Source organism: Orbicella faveolata, unplaced genomic scaffold (genome assembly GCF_042242905.1).
Source record: "Orbicella faveolata isolate gen_17 unplaced genomic scaffold, um_ofav_v1 contig_13, whole genome shotgun sequence".
Classification (NCBI taxonomy): domain Eukaryota; kingdom Metazoa; phylum Cnidaria; class Anthozoa; order Scleractinia; family Merulinidae; genus Orbicella; species Orbicella faveolata.
In genome coordinates, this window is record NW_028301540.1 from 15,146,297 (window position 1) to 15,169,854 (window position 23,558).

At 38.0% G+C, this 23,558-nt stretch overlaps 1 protein-coding gene across 2 annotated transcripts; it reads right to left on the reverse strand.

Moving 5' to 3' along the window:
• Window positions 1-735: 735 nt before the first annotated feature.
• LOC110050393 (splicing factor 3B subunit 1-like) lies at window positions 736-23,542 on the reverse strand. 2 transcript variants are annotated; one of them, XM_089284757.1, is made up of 32 exons: window positions 23,468-23,542; window positions 23,303-23,373; window positions 22,979-23,043; window positions 21,929-21,974; window positions 20,391-20,489; window positions 20,092-20,206; window positions 17,545-17,630; window positions 17,088-17,163; window positions 16,285-16,367; window positions 15,591-15,792; window positions 14,719-14,772; window positions 13,613-13,956; window positions 13,027-13,125; window positions 12,305-12,400; window positions 11,593-11,796; window positions 11,057-11,134; window positions 10,597-10,683; window positions 10,067-10,149; window positions 9,772-9,959; window positions 8,891-9,036; window positions 7,822-7,968; window positions 7,209-7,334; window positions 6,560-6,685; window positions 6,379-6,474; window positions 5,643-5,825; window positions 5,005-5,097; window positions 4,750-4,835; window positions 4,153-4,338; window positions 3,299-3,571; window positions 2,662-2,878; window positions 1,939-2,013; window positions 736-1,300 (listed from the first exon to the last, which is right to left on the reverse strand). In XM_089284757.1, exons 1-32 carry the CDS (start codon window positions 23,505-23,507, stop codon window positions 1,217-1,219), a joined length of 3,954 nt encoding a protein of 1,317 aa, XP_089140883.1. In that variant the 5' UTR covers window positions 23,508-23,542; the 3' UTR covers window positions 736-1,216. The 2 variants fall into 2 exon arrangements, with proteins under 2 accessions (XP_089140883.1, XP_089140884.1); XM_089284758.1 differs by lacking the exons at window positions 20,092-20,206; window positions 20,391-20,489; window positions 21,929-21,974; ... (1 more) ...; window positions 23,303-23,373; window positions 23,468-23,542 and adding an exon at window positions 18,038-20,043.
• Window positions 23,543-23,558: the final 16 nt, after the last annotated feature.

Consider the following 23,558-nt stretch of genomic DNA (forward strand, 5'->3'; position numbering starts at 1 on the left):
GACGAACATGGAGATGACGTCATTCGTCCCTAAGGAAAAAAAAATTTTTTTGAGGGGGGGGGGGGGGCAAATTGGTGTCCATAGAAAGATACATACAGGAAAACTCGATTTTCCACTATTACCCGATTAGAACTACGTTCTGTCAAACGCAATAACAAATTTCGAGATTTAGTCTGGCGAATTTCTTTTGAGCGAAAAAAGTCAGTAGCAAGTTGTAAAAACTGCAGGAAACCTCAAGAAGGAAGCCATTAAAGCGCACGTAACTGACGTGCGAATCCAGTTATAGGTGGACACCCACGTCATCGCATACCGATTACGTGACAAATAGGCCCGGGGAGAACCAATTACGATCGAGAATGTTATTATAGATAGGATAAAGAAAGTAATCAAACTTAGACGAGCGCGCAGTCCGATTTCAAATTACTCTCTGAATTGTACAACGGGAGGTCCAAATTGCTAATTGATCAGGTTAGATTAGTCTAACTCTTTTAAGAACTCTTTTTGATTGAAAAAGTCAGTAATGTTTTCCGTAAGTTTGAAAATTGCGGGGAAATTTCAGAAAGCGCACGTAATTGACGTGCAAATGGCGTAGGTATCGAGTTACAAAAAGTTGTAATCGGATACCCACGTGATCGCGCGCCGAAAACGTGCCAAATAGGCGCGGGGAGAACCAATCACGATCGAGAACTTTGTTTTAGGTACGATTAAATTCAGAATCATAACGAGAAGCAAACAAGACTTTTCACTTCTTTATTTATAGTTATCAGTTAGGCGACTGGGTACAACAGTTCAAACGAAGTTCAAGATATTACTAAAGGGCAAACTGCATTGACTGATGAGTTCTTAGCACCTGACCCATGTGATCAGGTTTGAAATTCTCCTTCAACTATCAATACCAAGAAAGCAAACAGGTGATAAGAATACAACAATTCATCATAATTTGAAAATTATTTTGAGACATCGTCAAACTCTCTCAACTTATACCACAAGCAAGATTAGAAACCGGTTAGGAGAATCTGTGTTCACATCAGGGTTAAAAGGCGAGGGAAAACACAAAGGTCTTGAAAAACACTTAACATTCTGCTATATACAAACTGGCCTGGGCTTGGCAAGCTTTCTACTTTAGTTACTTTAAAAACTTAAATTATTGAGCACAAGAGCGGCAGCATTTGGTGAAGATCAGTGAGGTTCTTTCGTTAATCGCATACAACTCGGGTTACAGGAAGTATGACAGTTCTGATCGAGAGAAATGGTTCTTCTCATCACTGGGTGCTGTGGGGTATGCTGCAACCAACGCATCCTGAAACAAGACCAATAAAGACAGTAAGAATAAAATTTCTTTTCAATATATCAATACAAAACTGGACAGTATGTTATGAAATTTGACGGACTGAAACGATCTAGTTTGTTCAGGCTGTCACTTCCTGTCAAACCATCAGATCGTCGAGAGTGCAAGCAAATAGACTATTTTCACGCTCACGGCATTTGACTGGATCTTGCTTACAATGGGGGAGTCTTTTCAAAGGTAAACAACATTTACCTATGTTTTCCCCGTAGGGGACTGAAGGGGCGCGGAGTTGGGGTGGGTAAAGAAAAGATATATGAGTTGTCGACCAAGTGTGCAGTCAAGATGGCTGGTTATTGACCACGTTCTTTTTTATGCGTGTTTATGGACCGAGACGGAGAGGGGAGCTGGGGGGGGGGGAATACTTGATCATGGGCTATGAAGATTTTACGATAAGTCCGTATGGTCTTTTTACGATAATTGTTTGTTAATCTTAAATTCTCAAGTAGCACAGAAGAGCGAAATAACATGGCACACGTCTAAAGTGAATTCTTAGTTTCTAGCCCTGATCGTAGGTGAATTACATTCTCCTGGCTTTAACATTCAACCCGTCAAACAGAGGACCCTCAAACCAAATTTCGAGGTAGTTTTACCTGAGATCCAATATACAAGCTGTTGTAAATCTTCCAGTAGACATCTCGGACTTTCCGTGCCGGGTGAAACATTCCCTGGAAGAAAAAAAAAGTTCCTCAAATATGAGACTTGGTGAATAGTAGTTAATTGTGTATTAACTTGTTACAACTTGGATAAAAGATAAGATAAGATAAGATAAGATAAGATAAGATAAGATAAGATAAGATAAGATAAGATAAGATAAGATAAGAACTTTGTTAACGTGTCGAAGTCGCTAGCATACAACCTATACTAATTGGGGACACCTAACTACGATTACTTATCTAATAATTAATAAAATGTGAAGTGCATGTACGTAGGTAAGTGTTTTAAAATATATATATAAAACAAACAATGAATCATGCAGTAAGATCAAGTGTTAGTTGTTACATGAAGAACAGTCTCTTCAAATACTGTCCAGCAGGCTTATGAAATCAACCAATTTGATGCGCTTTTTAAAAGTGTACAATGATTCAGAAGATCGAATAGATTTGTTGAGTTTGGACGAAATGACAGGGCCTAAATAAGTCAGGCTATGTTTGACACCAAAGTACGTGCCTATAGAACTACATGTATAATCATGGGGAAAAGAACCCAGCGGATCAAAGACATGCCCACATATTGTTCCAACCACTCTTATAAAATGTGTGTAGGAAGTCACAAGGACAACTTGCATAATGAACAACAATTGCACAGCTTCTCACCTGTAAGCAATAATGGAGTACTTTAGAAGGACCTAAAGCCACTCTCATTCCCTCAATAGACTCCATAACGGCATTAACAACATGAGGTGAGGTCTCAAAGATGTTGGGCCACACATAGTTGATAAGGTGAGTGAGGGCGTCTTCACAGCCAAACCCTGACACACCCAGGGCCATGTGTTTTATAGCTGCACAGGCTGTCTGCCGATGAACCAAATCCCTACAGGAGATAAGATATGCAAACATTGAGAATCCAGCCCTGCGGTAGAAAATGCATCCGATTTTCATGATTGAATTCGTTGGTACTTTTAAGACCTATCCCTTATATCTTGTGATACACTCTTACAGATGTACCCTTTGACAGCATGCGAATATCTTTATGGATACACTATAATAAAAATAAATTTGTGCTCTTCACTAAGTCAACTACAATCTTGGTCAGAATAAAATAAGAAATAAAACAACCCCTTCCCCGAATCAACGATGAACTGGCGCTAAAACCAAAACGTGCCATTGTTTTCATCATTGAAATGGGGGGAGGGGTGGTCTTAATTTTTCCACGTGGTGAGCAGAAAACACACTTTACCCAGCCGTTGCTTCTGTCTCGTGTATGTAATAAAAAGTTAACTCATTCTCTAACCTGTCCATGAGAGCGTCCTCTAACAGAGGCGTGACAGCGTAGATGTAATCTTTGCCCATTTCTCCAATGTATTCAAACAAGAACGAGAGAGACTTCAGGACACCATTCTGCACGTTCAGCTCGGGTACACGGTACTCGTTCATGAGGGCAGGGAGAACAGTAAAGGGAGAACATGTTTCGGCGACGATGGCAATAGCCACAGTGGTGCAAACTCTGTTTTGACGCTCCTGTACCTTAAGGTTGTTAAGCAGAGTGGCGAGTACGTCCTGGGGACTAGACAACATTAAAACTACGTCAAAACAATATTACTGCGGTGTCTCGTTGGTATTTGCATTAGCTCAAGTATCAGTGCGGTCAACCAAGCCTCTACACACGGAGATATTTTAATCCCCGTTGAAGAGACATCCAACATTTGACCGTCTAAAATTCTACACAAACGACATAACGTCACAGAGATCCGCAGAGCACCTCTGATGGGTTTTCGTTCGGTGCAGAATTTCCAAGCACTGGTCTTCGAACTTTACCTTTCATGTAAAAAATTCTACTCAAGTTAACAATTACATTACGAACAGGGGATTTGATACCGCCGAATCAACTGTCACTTGAACTGTCGTTTGAAACTTGCAGCTGTATATGTCAATTCATTTAACAATATTATTGCATTGCATTATAGCATTGTAAGTCATTGAGAGTTTGTAACCGCGTAGGGCCGAGGTGAGTTAAATAAACTATCTTGTCTATCTTATTCCAAGCTCATTTGGTACTTGATTAATGCTATGACATCGCTAGAAGCAATCCTTCATAGGCAAAGTCTTCAAATGCAAAGAGCCAGCAGTTTTCTGTTTAAAACTTACCCAATAGCTTTGGCTATGTAACCAAACGTGTTGACAGTAGCTCTTCTGATGGCTTTCTTGTGTGCTTTCAGCAGCTCAAGTAGCTCAAAGCAAATTCTCATCCACTCACGAGCACCGACATGTTCAGCTCCTCTGTCTGCGATCCTACCCACAAGGTCAATGCAGTTCTCCTGTACCTTCTCATGTCTGAAAGCAAACAGCTTACCATTAGCTTGGTAGGTGAGACTGTTTAATTGTAACCTGATCATGGGGTTACTCAACAAAGAAACATTAGTTATCGAAAACTCTCAATGTACTACCCTTCCTAGTAAAACTAAATACAGTAACCAAGGTTTGTTCAGTAAACTGCTAATGAGAGCACAGACGTGACGAGTTGATGTTGGCAGGACTTAATATTGAATGATCAATATTCTAGTGTGATTTGGTAAAATGTTTGTGACAGGGCAACAAGAAACACAATCACGATGTGAAAATGACGTCATGATACATGGAGTTCACAACCATCATTTTAAGATGCTTGAGCTGTATTTCCAGCTATACTGGTCAATGAAAAATATAAACAGCACAACAAATTCCAATAAATGCTAAGAATCACACCTGTTCTTGAGAATGGGTGTTAGTCTTGGAAGCAAATCTTTGATGGGTGGAGTCATTTTGTTCATTCCAATAACATTAACAATTGCCTGCAAACAAATCAGACATACAAACTTATCACTCAGAAACTAATCAAATTAACCAATTTCTTCAATTTCTACTACATTGTATGAAATTTAACAGCAGTATGATCAGTTATAACCCTACAATTGCTTCAGATTCCACACTACTTTGTTTGCTGTTTATCGTTCAACATACCTTAAGGGCTCCGAGGATACTGCCCAGTACTTCTGGGTACTCTTCTCCCAGGTACTCATACAACACCACGCCCAAGTGACCCATAAGCTTCTCCTATTAACAAAAACAAGAACTTAAGTCGGTGTCTCTTACTGAACACAAAACTGCTCACTTAACATTCGTTGGAAACTCATTACAAGAACTTGCATTCCCTCACTACGAAAAATAGTCTATTCTTGACATAATTTGCATTCAGGATTCAAAAAAAGCGATTGAATTTGAAAGCTGCTACAAACACCTCACAAACCCCCAAAAGGATGCTATAGGCCAAATGGACAACAGAGACCAAGCAAAGGTGAGTATATTTTCTTTATTTTATACAAAAGAAGGCAACATTTTACTTCGTTGCGCATCTAATCCCTTGTCATTTTGAACTCCATACAATGCCTTATAGAGTGCTCAAATTCTCAACGGCCTGAAGTGTAACACAACACTGAGTACTTTAGGTAGTCAGGTCCCGCTCAATCTGCTAACATCAATCATTAATGTTCAATCAAGTTCTCGCGGTCACCCAAGACCAAATGTTGGTCGTCTGAGGTGACCAGGCGTTGCTAGAGCACAGCCTTGCTTAAGATAACTTTGTTCATGTGCTAACTCACCTCTCCACAAGTCATCATGACCTGTGCAATCCTGGATATCAGATCAGCAGCCTGCTGTCTGACCTTGGCTGACTTGTTGTTCAATCTCCACAGGATAGTACCACAGATCTGTGGTAAATATGGCTTCACTCGCTTACCCAGGGCATTGACCACTGTACCAAAACCATTCAGCATAACAATGTCCTATGTAAAATGAAGTATAACAAACCAAGAGTAAGCTTAACAGTCTTATAAGGGTTATTCTTGCAAAAGAACAGAATAACAATTAGGGTTAGAGACGTTTCAGTTCAGCTTGGAAAAGGTAGGTAAAGCATTGCAATAGTTCAATAAGACCCAAATGAGTCACCAACACACCACCAACGCATCTTGTATGTTTTAAGGATAAACAGTGGCCAATGCATCGGCGGACTGTCCACCAAGACGTCGGCTGACTGTAGGCTGACGTGTTGGTGGGATTGGATTCTTTATCCTGAGCACATTTTCTGTGATGCTGTTGAGTTATAGAAACGTTATTGGAAGTTTAGGAGAGTAAGAAATAGTGTGGAAACACTCACCACAAACCCAAGATGGGAGGCTTAACTCCTTTTATGAGGAGGTAACCTTCCAAGAGGTTCTATTAATGGAACTGGCTTCAGCTATATCTACTACTTTCTCATTGGATCAGCAATGCTTACAATCCTAGCTAGGTACTAAAATAACCAACAACAGTTTTCCAGTGGGTTGAGACAAGGTGTACCTCCTGTGTCTGTTCCTGGAAGGCATACAGGATGCCATCAATAAGCTGTTCCTCCAGGCGGGAATCAACGTCAGATGAACCAAGGTTTCCCATGGTCTGCAACACAAAAACATTTACTGTTAGAGGGACCATGAACAAGGGGGAAAAACACAAACAAAATTCTAACAGGTTATGAACTTACCTTTTCAATTGTTTCCATGACCATTTTTCTGTACTGTTCATTTTCATCTTTCAGATCATCCACTATTCTGTTGATAATCTCTGATGCACCCACTTTGTTTGCCAATTCCACGGTTGTATCAACAAGCTGTCAAATGCATGAAATAAATGTAACAACACTGACCAAATTATCAAATGAAATACAAAGAAGACCGTGGCATTAACCAGTTGAAAGGTTAAAACTCAAATCATCAAAAAGAGCTTAATTAGTTAAAAAGACATCTGCAAAAAAAAAAAATAAGAACACACAGACAATCCCAATCAAACTCCAAGCAATTACATGTGGGGTTTCATTTTGGGCTGGGCACCAGGTAAATTGACCATCTGTGAGGATGATTTTGCCTGCCTGGTTTGACCAGGAAAGGTTTTCTTACAAAGAAGTTCAGTTCAAAATGTTCTGCCCTCCTTGTGAAAATGTTTATGAAACCCCTGATGCATGCAAGTGAGTGACAACCCATTTTGGTTTAACTTTGACCCAATGCCAAAGTAGCATGCTTTTTTTAAAGCCAATTATGTAGCATAGTAATGCTAGACCAATGCAAATGCAAACTACTTATGAGACACAATGCCAAAACAAAGGCAGACTACAAGCAAATATTGACAATGCTAACCTGTCTGTAATTTCTTCTGTCCAGTGCCATCCTATGCTGCCAGAAATGCTTGAAGAAATCTGGTAAAATTTCATCTTTAATGTACTGAGGCTCTACACCATCTGTTCCACAACACTGCTTCACTACCTGCAAACCAAACAAGTCACAGTCAAACAACAATCAATTTTAAAACCTCATACGCTTGAGTGAAAAAGCACTATCCTTTGTTGATTTTTACACAATGTATGGAACACCGTGTTTTGTAGCATATAAACAGGTATTTCCCAAGCCATTGTAAGATAGGAAGAATAAAAACATTTTCTAGTCTTAACATGACGTGTTCTTAAAAGAACACGTCATGTTAAGCAACTTTTTTGATTAAATCTCAAGTGAGCATTCATTGGCTTGATCTGTAGGATCGTAAAGGTTATTACTCCAAGAGCACAAAGGGCACTGTTAACCAACTTAACTGTACACTTAAGCTGGAGAGAAATGTTTCAGTAATAAATATATTATTAAGGTCTAAAATTTGTCTTCCAGTGGTTGGAAAATGCTGCGCATTTTTGTTTCACAAAAATTTCAATTATCAGTTTACAAGAACTCAAAAACCAAGGATCGAGAGCCTTCTTGTTACCTTCAACACAATCTTCTTCATTTCTTCGTCAGGACTCTGAAATTCACGGATCAAGATCAACATCACTTCCCTGGTGTAGTAGTTGGCATACTCAGCATCCATGAGGGGAATGAGGTAACCAATGGCCTTTAAAAAGGCAGCAAGACCCTGGAATAAAACACTTGACATTAGCAAAAAAAGCCATTTTTCATACCTCTTACCGTTTATGTCACAAGCCACCAAAAACCATAGACCAGGAAGGATGAAATATAACTAACTACAAGTACAGTCGAACCTCCAGTGGCAACCACCTCTCCTCAGTGACCAGTTTTCCAAAATACCAAGAGTTTCCTAGTCAAATCACTATATTTGGAAACTCTTGTAAGTGACCACCTCTTGTAAGCGACCATGACCACTTTTAGAGCTAAAAGTTTGAAATTTTCTTTTGTTTTTAACCTCCCGTGTGGTTGCTTACAGGAGGTTAAGCAACCACTTACTGGCCTCAGGAGTCCTCATGGGCCCAAAGAGGATAAGTAGTAAGTAGTAATAGGCAACCACTTGGCCGATAATAGAGCGACAATTGGACAATAAAGTATTGTAACATAATCGATGGAAATTTCTCAATGAGAAGTACCAGCTTTTCACTTGAATACAACATTTTAAACTGTCAAGAAAAATGCTCATACACTCTACAAGTCTTAAATGGGGAAAAAGTTTCACCCAAAACTCTCGTAGGTGACCACCTCCTGTAAGCGACTAGCTAGGCTTGACATTTTGGGTGGTTGCTTACAGGAGGTTCAACTGTATACGTACATGTAGACTGCTATTTTTGCGTTTTGATGGAAAAACTTAATGCTTTATCCCTCCATTAAAAATTACTAGACACTGAGCATATTCTATTCATCAACCAAGCCAAACAATCCTGGTTTCCAACTACCCTCTATTCACTGATAGAACACATTTCCTGTTCCCCATGTCAAACCTTTAGCAAACCATATCTTGGCAGATATTATCACCCAGGTTTGAGTCTAGGAAAAGCAGAGATCACACACAGTCTATATAGGTAAAGAGACATTTAGTAGATATTCACCTTTCCTCTGTGTTGCCTGATACCTTTCCACAATGGCTTCAAGACACTATCAAACGACTCAATACCATAGGGTGTAGCAGCCTCAGCAAGAGCTGCCAAGGCAAGAGCAGTGATAGTTCGCACCTTCTGCTGCTCATCAACTAAGCCTAGCAAAAGCAAACGACACATATGTCAATGAAGGGCTAGTATGATCTTCACCTGATTGCCTCCAAGTGGAGGTGGTTTACATTCCTAAAATAATGGGAGTAAAAGCCTTATGACTATTCCTCTTATTACCCACAGTGATGATTAGTATATTTTCAAGTGGTAACTATGGCTAGAGTTGTTAATAATTGATAACCTTTCGAGACTTAGTTTGCTAAAATGAACCCTGATTTCAGTCTTTCAAGCAGAAGAATAGGAACCAGAAACTTGATTATGTGGAACAAAGTTGCAGCTTCTTGGCACCAGTCTATGCTACTGCTATTGACCAAACACAAAACAAAGACAAAAGGAAACCTTTGGAACCAGAGTGGAATAGATAGAGCAAAAATGCCACGTCAATTGCAATGTGCAGTACCAGAAAATATTCATACTCCCCCCACAGAAGGGATTGGAATTTCCTGGGAGATTAAAGAAATGTATCAAGCTTAATTGGAATTTTCAGATGTCTTGGAGAAAATCCCTACTGTGGGGGAGGTACATGCATGGTTATTTTCTGGAACTACACAATACAAACTGTTGCACTATAACAGCATTTGATAATGGTGACAAGATGACACCGAAAGTGACAAGTTATGGCATTTATTTTTCTTTTGAACCATCATAAGTAACTTAAATTATTACAGATAGAGAATCATAACATGTAGGATGTTTCCACAAGTTTAAATTAGTAATCTTACCATGTTCAATAATCTCAACCAAGTTCCTCAGGTGAGGTAAGATAGCACATCCCATCAAAATAGCTATCTGCTGAACAATTTTAATACCAGTGTGACGTGCTTGCCACGACTTCTTACTGCGACAGACAGCCTTCAAGAATGGCAGAAGGGATGGAATGCCCAGAGCAGAAGCTACAACAGCAAAGGCTCTGCAAACAACAAATTAATGAAAACAATGAATTTTCTGAACAGCAAAGCGAGCATTCAAATAAGCTGGTAACTGGCATTTTTTACGGTGATAATTAAAGTGGTTTACCTTGCTGTAGTGTTACGGACATACTCATCAATGTTGTCAATGTCAGGCCTCATGGTTGAGATCATTGTTGCCAAACCAGCAGCCTAAAGGAAGTTAAAGTGAAACACTACTTGTAACATCCACAAAACAAAGTAATCTTACCTGACATAGTATCTGGCTTTTTTATCTGTCTTTTTATGGAAAGCTCTTATAATGATTTTACAAAATTGCTTCTCTTTCATTAATTATTTTCTCACTCTGTTGACAAAATTAACTTACTTCTGTAACAACCAAAAAATGACACCTTGGGTTAAGTGTAATAAAAATATAAAATGCAAATTCCGCATTAAAAAATATCTTATTTTGAGGTGCAAAAGCAATTACTTCTTTAACTATCCATGCATGATCAAGTATAGAGGACACATGAAGTACAAAAATTATCACCAAAAGGAAATAGGTTCAACATTTATAAAAGTTCCCTACACTGGTATCACAATGAAGATAACAATATCAGTAAGGAGAATTTGTATGCTGACATCTCTCCTACTAACCTTGGCCAAGTTGGAAATAATTTCACGTCCTTCAACTCTTGCATAGTAATCTTCATCAATCAACAGAGGCTCAATAACCACAAGGATCTGGAACCAACACAATACATTTTAATCCTTGCCTCGTACAAGGACAGTGCAGAACAAAGATATGCATCTTACTGCACCTTTCAATAACATATGAACTCTCAAACAATGGTTTTGTTTACTTGCTGCCATCATATCATCTTAGCAGACCTCTCTGGAAACAGAAAATTACTTCAGCAGTTTCAAAAGGTCGCATACGCGGGTTATGATTGATTGATTTAGATCCATTTTGTTGGTTTCTTTTTTTGCAAGGTTTGTTGATTGTTTTCAAATCATGATTGATGGTAGCCAAAAATATTATTGTTAGTTAGGATTTGAACTTCACAGTTTGGATGTTATTGAAAGGCACAGTAATAGAAGAGAAGCAGCAAATTACCTTGTGAACAAATGGCCGAACAAGATCATCCAGTTTGTACAAGATTCTGTCAATGACTTTTACCAACAAATGACGTTCCTAAAGAGAGAAAATTTATGCTTGTTAGTGAGGCTGGAATTACCAAATATATCAATCAACTTAACAGAGTCTACTTTGGTTACAATTTCCAGTTTGCCTGCTTGTGGAAACAAGCATTTTAGACACATGTTTAACACGCACTGTCATATACATATTTAAAAGCTAACGTGTTGTGTTTACATGTATCTAAAGTAATTATTACACTTCTTTCAAATGGTATCCGAAACATGGCAAAAATAAAATCACACAATGCCTTGAAAAGACAAACAATTACTTGGTTACTCTCATGTAGCATCTCATGAGGTACATTATAGATTGCAAGATTTGCAAAAGGAGTGTAACTTAAATGATACAGTTGGAAAAAAAGTCACCCTTTCTAGGTAAATTTCAGTTGGAAAATAAAGAAATACATTTCAAGTTAATGGAATCTCAGTAGCTTAAATCAGAAGGCAACTTACCTGATCTTCAAGAGTGGGTGACATAAGAAGAGGAAGGATCTGATTAAACAATGGTCCTGCTCCAAACTCACGAGCTTTGTCTGTGATCTGACGCAGGGCAGCTTTTCTCATGGGGGGTGTGCCATTTTTTATCTTCAAAAGGAGTTTCATGATCTTTCTCTCCTTCAGCTCTTCAGGGCTTAATGTGCTCTCATCAACATCAACCTTGGAATACGGACAAACACTGTTAAAGCTACTGTAAGTGTATTAAACCAGTGTACCCCAATGTATATAAGGACACCAGGACCACCAGTTACATCAGATCTTAGATAAACAAAAACTTGGAAATATACAGACGAAAATGTAAGAGTCATGGGTTACTTCACAATCACACAACCAAAATTGTTTTTGTCATAAGTACATGGATGCTCTTTTATTGTAACCCCATATAAAACAGTTGTTTTATCCAACCAGCATGCCTTTTTAATTTTTTGATTATCGAGTCTGTAGTGTGTATGTAGTAAATGCTGGGTACAAATAAAAGTTTTGTTGTAGACAAAACACAAGTTACACTGTACTAGATGGCGTCAAATCTTCTAAACAACTAAATTGGCATGCGCTAAAACTCAAAATCCTAAATGCCCATACTTCTGCTGTAAAAAGCCAGCTGCATATTAAGAAAAGACCTACACATCAGACTGCTTAAAATTTTGTTCTGTGCACTTCAACTTACCAATAGCTTGTCAAAGTACTGTACATCATCAGGTTTTAAATATGGTAAATTACCAGGAGGTTGATCTTCAACGAGTTTGGCTGATCTGTCTTCTTGCTGCATAAAACAATGAAAAAGAAATGCTTGTCAATGATTAAATTGATCCTACAAGACTAATGAAAATGGAAAAAAAGAACAAGGTTTTCTGTATCAACAGTTTGATTTAGAACCAAATAACAAAGGTTATCAGTTTTAATTCAACTTTCATACACTGTACAAATTCCGATTTTCTGATTGGCTGATTTGTTCCACTTGATACTGGGTTCTGATGAGACAACCACCTTGACGTCATTATCGTGGTGTAATAGCCGTGGTGTAAATTCAGCACACCACTGTCATTACACCATGGCTTTGACTGACTCAAATATAGTGGTTTCAATGCAGTGTTTCTTTGTGCAGTGTATTCAATTTGAATAATAAAAATGTTAATGCACTCATTGCTCGTGAATTATGGGGATTTACCTGTACTCATTCACTAACAATGAACTTGAAATTTTCAATACCGCACGCGGCAAAGCCTTGTGTGGTATTGAAATTTCTCGTTCATTGTTAGTGAACTTGTGCAGGTAAATCCCAATAATTCACTCGCTGAGTGCGTTTACCTGTAAATAAATCCACTACAGTAAAATGTTTCTTCCTTGAAAATGACAAATAAAATCAGATAGAATGTAAGCAAGTCATACCTGGATGAAGAAGCCACTGCCTCCTATAGGCGTTGGTGTTGCTGTCAGCTTGCGGGAAGGAGTTCTGATGGGCTGATAACCAGGAGGTGGCTCAAGAATCTGCAAATTTACAAATTACAATTTTCCTGTTTACAAAACAAATCAGTATAATGCTGTGGAAGAAATATTTTAACAAAATGCATACTCACCACATCATGTGCTAAACTACATGTAATTAAGCAAAAACTACATATAACGTGTGGAATTTACCCTTTGCTAGGCATTCTCCAGTCCAATGATATAACAAGTGATAAATGTACTTGTTCTGTCATAAGAAAAACAAGCTAAAAACCTATGCAAATAAGTGTGTTGAGTACTACAAGAGGCTATTTAAAAAGGTGCCATTTCATGTAGGATTCATGCATTGCCACTTACAATCAGAACAGTCTCTATTCAAGGGTAAAGTATGGACTTCTAGCTCTCATATTTATTGTTGTACATTATACATTTAGGATGTATTTTGCTGTCATGCCATGGCAAACATTTTGCCATACTGCATGTTCTTAATCCATGTCATCAAACACACAAATACAAGTCAAGACCAAACCTTGTATCCTTCTCTGGGGAAAAACGAATCCAGCTCATCATCAGAGAGGTATCTGTTTCTTTCATCAATTTCCCTCTCCCAACGATACGCCTGCATCTGTTCTGGTGTCATGGCCATGTGCCCTGGTGTGGGTGTCTGCATCTGCATAGCAGCAGGCCCAGCAGGGGTTACTCCGCTGGTGCCAATCATTGGAGTTGTGCCACCCATTTGACTGGCAGGTGTCTCATCCCATCTGGATCGTCGCTTACTACCTGGAGTGGGTGTGGCTCCTGGTGTTTCTGCACCAGTACGGTCGGTTCTGGGAGTCTCTGCCCAGCCTGGGGTGGCATGCCCTGGGGTCTCACCTTTTAAACAATCAGTTATTAGATGGTTAACTTTGTGATACTGAGTACGGCTCTCTTGTTCTGATGACTTATAGGAGAATCTTTGTTTACAATATTTGTCTCATTACCATTAGCGATACAGTTTCTGATGGAGCTACAAAGAGATTAATACTGAATATTGAAAGGGTACAGCAAGATTAACTGTCCCAAAGAATTTGAGCGTGATGTATTGAATACTTTTTGTGCGACGAGGGTCTAAAAGCTCAAAATTTTACAAAGAATGTATGAGCTCATTAGCACTTTTGCCACACAGAAATTGATGTTTTTGAAAGCCAATTTTTCCTTGAATATTACACCCAAAAAGCCACAAATTTCACCACTTACTAAGTTTCACAAGCTCTTTAAGTAAAATCGTGTCTAGCATGATGCCTTCTATGCACTAAGTCGTATGTTAATGAGGAAAAATGTAAACAATGATGTCAGCAAAGATTTGCCTATAGGGCAAGCAAAATCCTCCCTTTAGGAAGACAGTCCTGACGATTGATGACACAAACATCTCAAGAAACAATCTACATACAAATCCAATTTCTCCAAAGGCCAACAACACAAACTAAACCAAAGCAGTCAGGAGAATTTAACTAGGAACCATGGAACAAAAATGTTATAAGTTCAGTGAAATGGTCTTCACAGTTTTATTCCATTACCAACAACACAGTCCTGTGAAGTGCTTATGGTTGTGCAACAGACAGACAGAAAACATCTGCACTGAAAAACACAACAAACCTCTCTCAGTCTTTGGTGTCTCATCCCAGCGATTCCGTCTTGTTGATGAAATGCCTAACAAATTAAACATTGACCATTAGACAAAAACTGAAAAACAACCTGGAAAAGCAACTGCTTCCTTTTTTTCAACAGCTTTTGAATATTGTGTATTGTATATCACAATTATTCTAAAGGCAAAAAAGTTTCAAACAACACAAGTGTAATTGTGTGACTATGCATGTAGCCGTACAAGTGTGTGTAATGTAGCCATGTAACATAATATATCTATATGGAGGAGTGTACATGTAAGTGTACAGCAGAAGAAAACAGATGAGATCGTACATGACTGCATTTATAATTTGACAACAGTCAACTTAAAACATTAGACATGAAACAATGTATTCCTGTAGAGTGTATAACAGAAAAGTACTGGTAAGATCAGATGTGACTGGAGTGGTCTAGTTTTGTTCAGCTGATTATTTTCTAAAGAAGCTATTATCCTACATGTATGTTGGTAGGCAAGTAGTAGTAATTCATGTAAATTCTTAGTTGATTCTCAACTTAAATTTGCTAAATAGCGGACAGTTCCCATTTAACAACCTCAAGTTGATACTTGGCTAAACAATTTTGTTCAAGAGTGAGTTCTAAAGATTGTGCTTACTAATATAGAGGTGAAACAAAAGCAGCAACTAACAAATCAAAGTCTAATGATTTCTTTGAAGATCTTGCTAAGAGATTTATCACTAAGTTGACTTCTGAGTAAGCTACAATCTACACCCAAGGGAACATGAATCTAGCTGGACAGATCTTAATTGAAAGATACATGTACTATCACTTTTGTGATAGAGTTAAACTACACACAGCAAAGTGTAAGCACAACAAAGTGCCTTCACCTGGTGTGGTATTACCGCCTGGTGTAGCACTGGGCGTGGCATGTCCAGGGGTCACATGGCTGGGTGTGGACTCCCATATCCTTGTACTTGGGGTTGCCCCAGGAGTCTCTGAACCAGGTCTGTGAGGAGTGACTCCAGGAGTCTCTGAACCTTTTGGACGCCCAGGTGTCTCATCCCATCGACTGGCAGAAGGAGTGGCCATCTGTATGTTACAACGAAACGTCAGAAAACATTATAACATTAAATCAAGGAACACTTTGACCCTCACTACACTAGTGGCCTGAAAAATTGTCAATGTTTGGTGTGAAATACTGGGTTAACTATTTAAGTTTTGTGTGAAAGCACATTTCTTCTGTTAAGCTGTTGGTGAAACCACTAGCGATGAAAATCCTAGTGTTTAATCATCCTATGGTATCTAGTGGGAAATGTGATAAATCTGACGACTCGAAGGGATTGTATTATCCTGTTGTCTGCTATTGTAGCACAGCTTGTATTTGGTTGACAGCAGTGCACATTTTTGCCATGTCTTTATAAACAAGGAGTTTCAAGTCTGCTTGCTGAGGGGTATAACTGGAGGGGGATTGATTTAAGCTCCAAACATGATGTAGTTGTTTACAATTGATCTGCTTCAGTAGATAAAAAGAAATCATAAAGCTGCAAAGCAAATTAATGTTAAAGAATTTCCATTACTTACCTCAGCCTGATCCCAACTAGACTTCTTCTTGGCTGGTGTGTCATCCCCAGAAGCCTGCTGGTCCCATCGACGGCGCTTTCTCTCTGTGAAAACAGTGGTTTAACAAGATCAACTCAGAGAAGGATATCAACCTGGAGGAGGGGGGTACTCCCTTATTAGGGTTATAAAGGTATGTGTGGTCCCAAAGGGCATGGTTCATTAGCCATTCTGTTCATAAATAGGGTATCAGTTTTGGTCAATTTGGTCTCAATTAGTGTATGGTTTTTGCACTCTTGTCTTGATTCAATTAATTTTTTTAAAAGAAACCACTTTTTCATCATTATCAATAACACCGGCAACAAAAGCCCTTCACAATGCCTTCAACATTGGTCTGAACTAGGTAACTAATTATGAGACAGGTCTGAAACAGGGTATTGATTTAAGTGTCAAGTCTTAAATAGGGTATCAAATTTTTGGTCAGGTCATGAAGAGGATAAGAAAAATCACAGATTTGGGTCTTAAATAGGGTCAGGGTTTTGGAAAGCGGCACGCACACCCCACCTGATTTTTCTGGGAGTATCCCCCCACCCCGGGGATATCAACAACCTCGCTTACAAAGTTACATACCACAACTCATTGGGCAAAACTGTGATTATAATTGAAGCCACAAAAAGTTGAGATTTGTCTTTTACATGTATGCCCCACTCTTTACAAAGAAAAAAGGAGTGATATTAGATATATTGGCCAGTAAACGGGGAACAACAAATAGATATCAATCCATTAAGTAAAGAGTATTGAATTAATGAGAGGGTTTAAAATCAAACCTGGCTTTGCTGCAGGTTGAACCTTCTGTAATTCCCCTGATGCTGCTTGGTCCCTGAGATGACGAAAAATTTCTGCCTGGAAATGAAGCAAGCAAACAAATCATTACTTTGTTCTGGCTCACTTCTAACACCCTTGAATTGAAAAGTTCATTGATGGAAAAAAAAATAAGAAGAAAGATACATCTCTCCTTGTTCCTAATTTCATCTGATCACATCACACCCTTGTCTTTGAAATGTGATACTTTGGATAAGTCTGCTATTTTGTAGTATGTCTTTTAAAAGCTTTTAATGATTTGATAGTAGTTTGACAACAAATCCCTTAAAACAGTTTAAAATACATAAAAGATAAATATGAAATAAGGGTGTACTGGTAAGGATAGACTGACGAGCTAGGATTAAATGGTTTACTGACTTCTATTTTAATATGATGATTTTTTATTTTCAAGCCATAACACACCTGATCTCTATGAAGATCCTGTTCTTGCATAATGTCCTTATAGGTCCTAACATTTTTTAATGAAGATGGATCAGGTGTTTTTCCACCTAGAAAAATAAAAATAAAAAGCAATGACCATATTAGCTCTTTGCAAATTCTCCAATACAACATCGCATGATAACAATTCATTACTACTGCAGCTCAGTAAAAAATTCAAGAAAATCAAGTGCAAAAGTTCTACTTGGTAAATCAGTGCTAAACGATGGTTCACTACAATACCATTTCCTTAAAATATTGTTCAATTTTTCTCCACAGATCGCTAACCAGTCCCTAGATCTCTACATTAGCAGTTCATTTGTAACTACAGTCTTAAGAGACTTTGGGACCAGCAGGCTTCTCTGTTAATACTAAGCTGCCAGTTGTAAAAAGACAAATCACAACCAGACACAAGACACCAACACATGTACAGTTAATCTATTGTCTGGAAAGGTGGCTGCGGCAAGGTAACACCAACCCAGTGGCTAGTCTTGTGATGAGTTGAAGCACTGACTGGCATCATATCCTGGCATGGAGTTAGTTGAGAAAACCAAGCTCTTCTCCTAATAAATAATTCTTCAGAGGTCAGTAATCGACCACTGTGTAGCATGAGTACTGGCTTTTTTATTCTCTATTACCTTACTGTATTCTACTTTTAAACTTCGCAAAAATCAAAATAACATTTTTTGTTTTTATTATAATACAACTAGAGATTTTTCTTCTGTCTGCATATAAATATTCAAGTATGTGAGTGCCTGATTTTAGCCCTTTTGGCCTTAGAAAGGAGCCAGAGACACTTCATTTGTTTTGGACAAATGAAATCAAGACTATCTTTGGAATAACTTAAAAACCAGACAAGACAATTGAAATTCAATGTAATCCACAGTTTTGGCTGATAACACTGTCAAGAAAATAAAATAACTTTGAACTTTATTCTAAATGTTTCAGATCTCCTTTACCTCATTCAAAACCAAAAAGCAGCAGATATACTGAATCCTTCATGAATTACATTAGTTATAATACTACAAAATTTAGATTGTAACTGTGGTAATATATTTTGTTCCCATGTTGGTATACAAAAGGCATTCATCTCATCCATGCAATAGCTACAACCAATACCCAGACTTGTAACAATATTTGTAAATAACCAACAATAGAGTCATTTACTCTTGATTATATTTTGTGCAGTTGATGAGCGAAGTTTCCAGTACTCACCGCTGAATGGAAAAAAGGGGTTCAGGAGTAAGTAAAATGAAGTCAACAGTTCTTACTCTACTTATGTACAAGCTGATTAGAGCAGTTTTTGAATGACTGCAGAAGTTTTAATCAAAATGCACTCAGAGTCCAACAGATCGATAATAAATCATACTAAAACACTACCATGGGACAAGCATAGGGGATTGCATTTAAACCAAATCTCATCATAACTGGTTTGGTTTTTCACTCAATTAGCTCATGAAATACAGGTAAGATGTTTGTTTCAACAGATAAGATTAAATTGTGTTCACAAATATTCTGAACAAAATACTCTGCTTACCAAGCACAAAGCCACGGCAAATGCATAACACTATTACAGACTCAATCAAAAACTGCTCTAAAAGCCAGTCCATCTATACTATAGTATAAAAACAAGAAAGCCTCTTGCCAGAAACCACATTGAATTTAGAGTCTGCAAAACATTATAAATGTACTTTGCATTATCTTTAGATAAAGCATGAAACAAATGTAAATGTCAATAGACTAAGGATGGTGACTCAAAGTAACAAGTGTTGGTAACAATGTCGCAGCAATTGATGGTAAAAAATGTTGACTACACCAAGTAGCCAAAGTTGCTAATGATGCCATGGAACCAATGTTATTAATTATACTGATCATGTTGGTATAATATTTTGAATCCAAAGAAGCCAGAGTTGGATGTACAACAATTTACTAGTTTCAAAAAGACAATACAACAGTGATTTCTGGCAGTAAGCTTTCTTGCCTTGTCGATTGAACCAAAAATGTTTGAAGAACAAACAAATACTCAGAGAAAAACTTTAAAAAGAGTATCATGAAGATTTTAGAGCAACAATCATTTGGCATGACCAATTTACAGTAAAATGTGAGGATACTGTTAAGAAGTCTGTTCAGGTAAGATAGATGATAAACTCAGTCAAATAATGAAATAAGGCAATTTCAACTGACTAAAAGCTGCCAGACAACTAAATGTTGAAATTTGGTTTGCAAAAGAACTTGGATTTGTTCACAGTATGTTCTATCTTTATTTTAAATGTATACACATTCAAGACAACTTAGCAACAAAATCAAACTTGTTAAGACAAAGTTAGGGTTGCGTGAGAGATTTACTCTCCCGAGCTAAGTTACAATCTTTTCCAGGGTCTGACCAATGTGTTCAACAGAATGATGAATTGGAATACTTATTAACTACGTATTTAATCAATCACAGTAGAAACCATACATACAAAGTACTGTACTACACAAATCAAAAACAGGGATAAGACTTTAAGGGAGAAGGAAGCTGATAACACCTACCATCTGCAAAAGGATCATGTCTGGGGGGTGAAATCACCATCATTCTTCTTCTTGCTCTGTACTCATCTTCCCGCTCAGCAATTGTTGGCTGCTTGTGTTGTGCGAATGGGTCCACCTAAAGAAAATTCCAAACAGAAAAAAGTCTTGACTATTTTATTACATTGCATTACTATGCCTTTCAATAACAAGTGAACTCTGAAGTTCAAAACCTAACTAATGATTGTGTTTCTACATCTGGGTGGAGAGATAAGCTGTGAGCCTTTACACCACAACACTCAGTAATATTGAAGTATACTCACATGCTCTGCTGACTTTGCTATGTCATTCAATAATGCAGTTGGAGCTGTGTAACTGTTTCTTGATGGGTGCATAATAGTGGTAGAGTAGTCATCTTCATCCTGCCATGGTGAAACAATCTCAAATAAGTAACAGCAGTAAACCAGGGCAATGTCAAGGTTACTGAAGTAAATAAGCCAGTAGACACTGAGAAACAACACTGATGGTAAACACTGATAAACAAGTGGCCATCTACTCTAGAAATTACAAGATAACAGATACCGGTGTTTAAGTATTGGATAAAAATACTCTAGAAATGTGTCGCTAGACAAAAAGGGAATGTGTTTAAAAATTGAGTATATGTAGTCAGGAGATGACATAATCGATAAAAGTGCCGTTTTTTGTCACTGACTTGTATATCTTAACAAGACAAGAAACATTCTCATCATTCATCCTTCGTGCAAGAAACATTCCCTCCACGAGTAAAGGAAAATGCAAGGAAACACGACAAGTAAAAGCAGTGCTTCGAGAGAACAACTACCCCTCTTGCTTTATCAACGAATGTGAAAGAGCGCTGGCAACAAAACCATCTAGGCCTACCACATATAGTTTTGTAGTACTTCCATACGTTAAGGGTGTCTCCGAAAGAATTGGTCGCTTACGAAAGCAACAAAGTATACAAGTTTCATACAAGCCACAGAGAACCATCAACAGTCTTTTTCCTCGACCGAAACAGCAGGATGAAACCAACTGTCCATCATCTGGAGTAGTGTACAGAATCAATTATTGCAGTCAGTGCGATTTTGTATACTATGGCCAGACCGAAAGATCACTGAAGATGCGGGTTTCCAAGCACAAAAAGGCTGTCTTAATGTTCGATCATAACTCCAAACTTGCGTGCCATGTTCACGAATGTCATCATCGCATGGATTTTGAAAACGTTGAAGTCGTCGGACACGAGGCACATTACCATCAGCGCCTTTTTCTAGAAGCTTGGATGTCTGTAAAACACCCGAACGTTGGGAATGATCACATAGTCATCCCTGAAGTCTACAAGTGCTTGGCATGCACTTAAAATTTTCTCGAGTCACATGCATACAGCATGTGCAACGTTTCAATTTTAAAAAAGTTTTTAAATCGCATGTAACATCAAGCGGTTTTTCAACTGATGAGCGCTTAAGAGTTAGCCGAAAGGTCTTGTTAAAATAGACAAGACAGTGACAAAAAACGGCACTTTTATCAAAAAGGGAATATAGATGTAAGAACTGAGATATACGTGAATTATACAATTAGATGTTTGGCAATCTTTCTAATGAAATTGACTTGGAATTTGTAAATTGGAATCTTAATGTTACATGAACAGGAATTGTCTTTGTCTGACTATGCCAGTGTCATTATCAGATTAAACTGAAAGTGATTTGACCTAAAACAGAGTTACCTTGTTTGCACTTCACTTAATTTAGAGATAATCAAGACAATTTTGTCTGGTTAGTGATTTTCTTCTCTCCAATCAACTTCTGAGTATCATTGTATTGAAAATAGGTACAAGAACAAGACTCACATCTTCCTGCTCATTTGGAGCAATATCAGCAGAATAGCCCTCAAACCTGAAATGTAACAGACATCAGTCAATACAAAAATCCCTTTCCTGACACAAAACATCATATCGATCAAAGAACCACGGTCACAACTTTGGCCATGATACATTTGTTCATCTACACATTTGAATTGATCATTGTTAAATACGTACAAGTGTAAATCTCTAGATATTGCAAATATTCAAGTGACTTTAGAAGTAGTTAAGTCCATCTCAGGAGTTGCATTGAGGGCTGGGCACCTGGTAAATTGACCAGTTGTAAGGATGATTTTGCCTGCCTGGTTTGACTATCTGGAGGAAAGTTTTTCTTTTAAAGAATTTCAGTTCAAAAAGTTTTGCCCAGTTGTGAAAACCAGTACCCTCATGCTGAAAATGTTAATAAAACCCCTGCCATCTAACAATCAGCCCCAGTTGTTTGAAGCCTGAATAATGCTATCCAGTAAGCAAACTATGCTATCTGCTGGATAACGATTTATCCAGTGGATAGCAATATCCACTCTTCAAAAAACCTGGGCCGCGCAGGTTATATTCAACAAAGTAAGCCCTGGATGGGCATCATTGAATACAACCACCATGATTCTGCAGCCATGTCCAAAAGGGAAATGGCCCATAGTTGAGATCTTCAAAGTTTGAATTCAATCCACCAAAGGGGAAAGGATAGTGGTCTTTTTGGATCAGGTGGATTGCTCTTGATATGTTTATTCACTTCATTGTGTTCTGCACCAAAAAAGACCCAGTTAGAGTAGCTGCCAGTAACATTGTATTGACAAGTTAAAAATCATGGTACGTCTTCCTACCATTCTGCTGGATTTTCAAGCATTAACTTGTTTTTTACGTTCAAGTAAATGGGAAAACCAACAAGATTTCAAAAGTTAACAGAGGGTTCAGCAAATTTGCCTGTGTATAATCCAGGTGAATAAAGTCTTTAAATCGTTCCAAGAGAAACTGTTTATGAATGGAATGGCAATTCAGAGGTAAATTGCTCAGATGAAAAAAAAACAAAAAAAATTTTACCTGTCACCCCCTGAACCGTAAATGTCAGTGTCATATCTTCCCTCACCAACGGCAGCTAATCCAACCTAAAGTGGATACAACAAAGAGGAGCAAATTACGTTAGATTTTGCATTTCTAGTTCAATTCATCTGACAATACACTCCAATGTTTTAAGATTTTAGCTCCTAGCTTAACTTATATTTAAGTTAGTATATACGTAAAAATCACGTTGTAGAAACTCGGTTCTACTACAGGTTTTTCCTGTTCAATTGAGAAACAGAGTACGTAGCTGAATAAAGCGAAAATCTTTTGTAAGTTGTAGAGAATGCGAGAGCTCATGCCTACCTTTTCACCGATATCAACCTTGGGCAAATTAGATCTTTGGGCTTGTAACTGTTGAATTTGCTTCTCGATATCTAAAAGAAAAAGTTCGCCGTACATTAAACAATCGCTTAAAACACTAAGGAGACATGAGAGAGTAACATAAAGGATTAAAGAGCCATGTATTACCTTCGTATGTCGTCCGCGGGGCTTTGGCTAAAGCAGCCATCTTGTTTTACGTCTCCACGACGGAATTACCCACAATTCAGCAAAAGTTTGA